Source organism: Protopterus annectens, chromosome 6.part0 (genome assembly GCF_019279795.1).
Source record: "Protopterus annectens isolate FY-2018-M chromosome 6.part0, PAN1.0, whole genome shotgun sequence".
Classification (NCBI taxonomy): domain Eukaryota; kingdom Metazoa; phylum Chordata; order Ceratodontiformes; family Protopteridae; genus Protopterus; species Protopterus annectens.
The window spans coordinates 1950014314-1950021540 of record NC_056737.1 but is presented as its reverse complement, the minus strand read 5'-3'; the positions used below and the strand labels follow the sequence as shown (position 1 = coordinate 1950021540).

Sequence of the window (7227 nt, the reverse complement as noted above, 5' to 3'; positions counted from 1 at the left end):
AAGCCTAGAACTTTGATACGTTATAGGTGACCCCTGCCAAACTATAGTTAAGTGTTAATCCAGGCAGTGACTTATTTTGAGCCTAATGCACTATACCTGGGATATGGAGTAAAATGGGAAGACCACAACAGCAACTCACAGAAAGGCAAAAAGAAGATTCTAGAACTGTACCATGGATGACACTTGGAGCAATCAAAAGTTGAAAGGAGAACACATTTTTGTATATTAACTAAGTATATGTCATTGTCCAACATCTGGATGAGTAGAAATAAACTGTTGGGGGGTCAGTGGAGTAACCCCACCGACATGAGAGCAAGAGTGCAGCTGGAAATTTCCATTTTGCCCTCACACACCTTAGACTGTCCAGTCCCCCAATTCACTTCACATTTTCAATAAGCTATACATCACATAAAATGTGTCCTACACCCTTAATAAGTATATGTGTCATTTTGATCTGTTGTCTGTTATACCATAAAAGATTATAGTTATAAGAAGGCTAATTTACATAGCAAACCTAATCTAACAGCATTACAGTTAGTTTTTGCTTCTTGGTGGTCGTTATAGGCAAATTCTGGGTAACTATATCCAGATTTTGAATCCAAGTCATCTAATTGATTTACATAGCCTTAAAATGAGTTTTTTTTTTTTATTATTTTATTTAGATATAAAATAGTGTAGCAGCTTTCATTTCAATGCATACTCTTAAACCAAAGAATGTGCATACAGCATATGCCATTTAATTGAGTAAGGATGAGTCACCTGCAAATGGATAAAATACATAGTTTTTTTTATTTCCAAAAGAGGACAGAGAGTTAAAACTGATAAAAAAGTGTTTACTTGATTTATTTCCTGTTGTCCCTACATGCAAGTACAGAACTTGATAAACAGCTTTTAGCTGGAGCTCGCATGTGAATGTGCACTTTAATATATGGAGCCTGCATCTTTATTTAATATAGCCGGTAATTTCAGTATCACTCTATTTGGGCAAAGTAGATTCCACGTGACTACAAAAAGCAATCCAAGTATCCATTAAACATTTAAGGGAATAAATATGCAAAATATGTTACTGACATTGGCACTGCCATCTTGGCATTTTATTTTTCATCAGATGGGAAGAACCGCATATTATGCAGAGAGCATTCATGCATAAACAATACAATTTTCATAAATTAAAACCTCCCCTGCAGAAGGAACATCTGTGCCTGCTTCAGTATGAATAAAATATTGCAATGTGCGCGCTCTTTGTCAAAGTATAGAAAACGTTATTTTATTCCTGAGGTAGAGAAGCAAATGTGTAATTTCTGATCTTTTCTGTTTCAGTTTTCATCTGGTAACTGATTTATGTTTGAGCTATCCATTACTTACAGCTTTTATCCTATGTTTACCTTACTAGGTTTTGTATGCTTTAGTACCATCCTAGTCCTGATTAATAAATACACATTTTCACCGGACGGGTACTCCCACACTACCTTGATCATCAACAAAAGCCCCACCATTCAACACACACACGCACGCACAAACACACGCGCGCGCTAGAAGGTCACCTGTTGTTTTATTTGCTTTTGGGAGAAAACTACCTTGTTTCTTGGACTTTTAAAGAACAAAATCAGTTATGACTTTCACGTCTTGGTTGAATTAATTTTACAAGTAACCCCTACCTCCTCTAACTTTCATTTGTAGAGGCAGCGCCCCGATGCAGCAAATGATAACATGTCGCACGAATTAAAAAGTTTTTTTCCCCTAAACGATACCGTGAAAGAAAATAACCAAATACTTATCTGACTCAATTTAAAAGTACATCATCTGTGACACCTTAATTTTACCTACAGACGAACTTTGTTTAGGGTAAATAAGCGGTAAAACAAAAGTAATCAAAGAGAGCTTTACCAGTAAAACTTCAAGCTATAATTACATTGTTTTGCTGTAAGAACACAACCTAATTTGCTGCATAATAAACGAAATGCAAACCATAAAAACAAATATGTACTGAAATCCAGCAACTATATTAACTTGGTGTCATATTTACTGACATCATATCTTCGGGAAAATCATTTGCCAAAGTATTTTAAGGTTGCGCAGCAGAACTTTGTCTCAGTTTGGTTATGTCTTTTGGGGAAAGCGGTTTGTTTGTCAGACAAATAAAAACGCTACAGGGAGTGTTGTTTATTGTATACTGCACCGCAAAAGTGCAGAAGAGGGGCAACAAAACTCTGATGGGTGCAACAAACACACACACACGCACACACGCTAAAAATAAATAGCTTATATAAAAGTTTAGTTTTAATTAAATGTGTTACACTAAAATAGATGACTAAGGAGGTTGTTTTCATGATTTCTGATTTTACAATATCTGCGCCACAGAATGGACACTAAATGTGACACTTACTTGGAAACGATGACAGAGCGTGGACCATAGCTCTCAACCTTCCATCTCCAAAATGAGGAACACTAGCCCTCATAATGTGGAACAAATGAGCAAAATGTGGAACACGTACTAATGGCTTACTAACAACTTCAACTAGGAAGGCCATATGATTGTTAAAATATACTGGTTTTACTTATAAGGAAGATATTTTAATGAGTTAATATGATTCATTTCTATTTAACATGGATTTCACTTAAAAAATCCTAATACTGAATGTGTGACAGACTCTTTCAATTTGGAATTTTGAGGAACGTTGAGGAACATGAACTTTTTAAGACCCCAAATGAGGTACGTTCCTCATAATGAGGTACACTTGAGAGGTATGGCGTGGACAAGAATATATTATCTAGCAAACAAATTTCCAGTAACAACCAAATGTCTTGCCACCAGAAAGGAAATGTATACAAAGCTAAGTCAGTAATACAGCACATATAACGTTGCTACACAACACATATTAAACATAATTCTGTCGCAATGTAGATAAATATGTTTTCCTCATAATATATGTTTTGTTTATACATTTTCAACTCAAATTCTCTAAGAAAATCCACAAGCTGTAATGGCAGATTTATTTTTAATTGGTTTTATTCTACAAATAATATTCTTTCAATTTTTTGTGAGCTATCAAAATAAAACAATAATCCCATAGGAATTACTTACACTAAGGATATCACATTTATGGAAAAATGAAACAATTGACCGAATGTTCATTATCTGAATTGATGGGTATTTTTTACCTAAAATCGCAATGTACATTATACATTGAACTATACAAAATTACAAACAAATTACAGTACAAACTGATTTCATTTGAACCAGCATTACACTTCAGACAGCACTTCATGTGGACTGCATTGTGCATGCAATATCTATTGTTCTAATACGGAGTAAAAGAGTGAATTTGTTTCTGCTACTGTGCTAATATGCTACTTCACAGCCCAGCTTTAATGACCTGATTACCTGTATGACCGAGTTATTGTTATAATGATACACTGACTCTGTATGTGATGGGTGAAATCATGCAATATAAATGTGCTGGATTCATTATTCTGAGCATTTTCACTTTATCTTAACATCACTGGACACAGCTTTTTATAAAACTTCAACAAGTGCAAACTGTAAGTGATAGTCAAGCAGCTTTCATAGGTAATAAAGGATGCTGGCATCCGGTTAATACAGCTATATACATTTATGTGCAAGAATTGAATTGGATTGATATGTATTTAACAAAATACGCTTTCGCCTTTACTTCATTCATTTTATGTTTGTACTATATTTATATTTACGAACAGGACTCTCTGTGGGAAATCAATTGTTAAGATTGTGCAATCTTATCCAAAACAACGCGGAAGTGCTAAGGCAACGTAACAACTTTCTAAGCACTTTTCTGCTGGTTTAAATTAGTTAAATTATTTTGTATAAATTAGAGATAATTCTATTGTTCTGATATAGATACATACATATAAAACATTGATGGAACTGCATGATTTAAAATAGGAAATCCACATTATAAAAGTTCATTAAAAATTCTGTACAAAATCACAACAAAATAATTCAGCATGGGAAAGGTAATAAGTTGTAAAACCTTGCTTGAAAAATATATATTTTGAGTTGGCCCATTTATTCATTTAAAAATTGCATAGATTCCTAATTATTGCTAGTGGTTTTATTATTCTGATCAGATAATTAATATGATCTGACTACAGCAAGCACCAACTTATTGGCGAAGCTTTAACATTTATGAGTTATAAAAAATAATACATAAGATGAAACAGGAATACGCATTCCTGTTTTAAAGGCAGTAAAGACAGTAAGTACATATCACTTGAAGCACTGTAGTATCTGTATGCTGTAGTACTCTGATACCTAATCCGTCGCTCTTCCCTTAGAAGATAGCCAACAAGTTCATAGGATTAGTTCTATAACTTCTATTCTGTCGTGGATAAATATATGTTCCAGATGTTAATCATGAAAGATGGCATTCAGCTGGGCACTCATAATTCTTTCGTGGTGGGAATGACCATCGTAGGACATGATATTGTCTATAGGGATTTCACAGCGGGGTGCAGCGCCAGAAAAGAGCGACCCGTGACCCTGAGCTCCCGCGAGACTGGCTGCAGGATAATGCATGGTAAAGGCATAATTTTTATCAAATTCATTGGAAGGCTCGTGTTTAAAAGAAAAATTCCCATTGATACTCAAAGGTGGGCTTAAGGGCCCGTCAAAGGAAGGGCTAGTGCAGTCAGTAAGAGCGCTTTCGAAGAATGGCTCCAGTGCTCCTGCATACGAGTGTGGTTTGACGTGGAATATGTGGGAGCTGTCCATAGTACCATACGGTGGGCTAGGAAGACCGGGAGACTGATAAGAATAATGATGGACTGGGAAGGAAGCGCTGGCTTGCATATGTGGTGGCATATCCGTGTTCTGTTCTGGAAGGAACGTTCTTGGGTTTAATTGAAGGCAGCCGGCCACCAAGTTAGTGGTAGGTTGGGATAAGCCCTTGCAAAGTGTTTGTACAAAAGATACCAAATCAGGACTTTTGCCAGATCGCAAAATCTCAGAAAGAGCCCAGATGTAATTTTTTGCAAGTCTTAACGTTTCTATTTTTGATAGCTTTTGAGTCTTAGAGTAACATGGGACAACTTTTCGCAAATTGTCCAGAGCTGCGTTGAGGCCGTGCATTCTGTTTCTCTCCCTAGCATTTGCTTTCATACGTCTCATCTTAAACCTCTCCACTCTAGCTTTTGTCATTTTCTTTTTCTTGGGGCCCCTCCTTTTGGGTTTTTGATCGCCATCCTCTTCCTCGTCTTCTTCGTCTTCGTCGTCGTCCTCCTCCACCTCCTCATCTTCTCTATTTTGAATACAACTGTCATCCACTCTCATTATGATATCGTGTTCATCATCATTTTTCTCAGCTTCTTCATGCTCGTCTTGGGAACTAAGACATTCATCTGTCCAACTTGGGGTACTTCTCGGCTCTGGCATTATATTGTTTTCCGTATATGATTTCGTCATCTCCAAGCACTGCATTTGTAGTGAAAAGGAAAAGAAGTTTAGTCTTGAATAAGAGTTCTCAATATACTATGTCCACACTAGAGATAAAATGCTCATAAATAAGTTAAATTGTTCTAAGCGTACCTTTATATTCGGAGCGAGTGAATGCGTCATTTGATTTATTTAATTTATAAAAACTTAAGGCAGTTTTTCTAACATCAAGTCAGAAAAATTTGAATGTGGAACAAGAAAGATGTAGTGATGAAGACTTTCTTCTTCTTCCATACATCCATACAATAAGTGAGATGCTATTTTGGCATGTAACTTGGGGACATCAGATTTCCGCATACATACAATATGTTTTTGAGTGAGTCTATATAACCCGAGATATATATATATATATATATATATATATATATATATATATATATATATATATATATTATATATATATATATTCTTCTTACTAGGTTAATGAAAAGAAACCAAAGTGGTCCAATTCACTTACATTTAAAAAAATGAAAATTGAGGCAGGCAGATAGACAGCAGACACACACACACATACAATAATGAGCATCACACACAACACTATTCAATAAAGACCATCTTTTTGCTAGAGTGGTACTTTTCCACTTTCAATCATGCACATTTACTAATACGGCCAGTAAGTACTGCTCTTGCAGGCTTACAATGGAGGCTTGCTATTAGGACATCAGTCTAGTGTAACAGCATCATTCATTACATGCTGTTTTCTTGTTTTGGTGTCTCTAGGTATCGTAACAGGTAGCATATGGTCTGGCATTTCATGGCACCCTCCTTTGCACTACACATAAATTAATGATTTATGAATAGTCTGTAATCAATTGATTGGCATTACTGGGCTTATTCTTATGACCAGTACGCTAATTATAAAGTCTGTTGACATTTATATTAGACGTCAGGTAAGAAAACCGGTAATTTAAAACATTATAAATTAAAACTACACATGAGCGGACAGACAAAACAATTTGTAATATAGGATAACGGTATTAAACACTGCTCTGATTATTAACACTCCAATCTGTCATATAAATAGAATATTTATTTATATTAAATACTGCAGATCATAACTAACAACTAACACAGCTTATTACATGCACGAATCTTTGAAAATGATGAGGTTATTTGCATTCAGAGATACTCTGCTAAAATACAGTACCTTGTCATTAAGTCCTTCGCAGTAAAGAGTGCATCCCCTTCTACTGTTTGTAGGTTGCTGGTTAGAATTTTTCCTCTCACTAATTTCTAAGGTTCCTGTGCAAGACACTCAGGTTTTATAGTGGTGGCCCCGTTGGTGAGAGGAAATGTATCTATTACCTCCGATAATGCCTTGCGCGTGCGTCCGCCACTTCTACCATACTCCGCCCACTCCCCCCTTACCGGCACGCGCCATATGGCCGACAACGTCAAGCAAACTGCCCGACGTCACGTGGCCATTCCATTTGTATTCAGTTGAGCTCTCTCTTCCATCCCTTTGTGGCCAAATGAAAATAGCCATCTGTCGCCAGTTAGACACTCTATGGACCTGTTTGTACCCGCAGGATAGATTAACCCTTTCAGCAAAAGGGTACCCCTTTCAAATTATCTCTTTACAAAGAGTTTTCCACTTGATGACTTTTGGTAGATAGTATCTTAAAGCATAGCCGATGAATATCAATATGAAACATTTAGAAAGTATATATAGAACTATATTGCACCTTTCTGCCCCCCCCCCCCCCCCACGCATACACATATGTATTACTTTTTCCCTTGCACATTTCTGATACTAA

General features: G+C 36.1%; 1 protein-coding gene across 1 annotated transcript; it reads right to left on the bottom strand.

Annotated features, from left to right (window-relative positions):
* Positions 1–2966: 2966 nt before the first annotated feature.
* On the bottom strand, positions 2967–6735 carry NEUROD1 (neuronal differentiation 1). Its single transcript, XM_044075261.1, has 2 exons — positions 6618–6735; positions 2967–5449 (listed from the first exon to the last, which is right to left on the bottom strand). The coding sequence occupies exon 2, from the start codon at positions 5438–5440 to the stop codon at positions 4388–4390; it is 1053 nt and encodes a 350-aa protein (XP_043931196.1). The 5' UTR covers positions 5441–5449; positions 6618–6735; the 3' UTR covers positions 2967–4387.
* Positions 6736–7227: the final 492 nt, after the last annotated feature.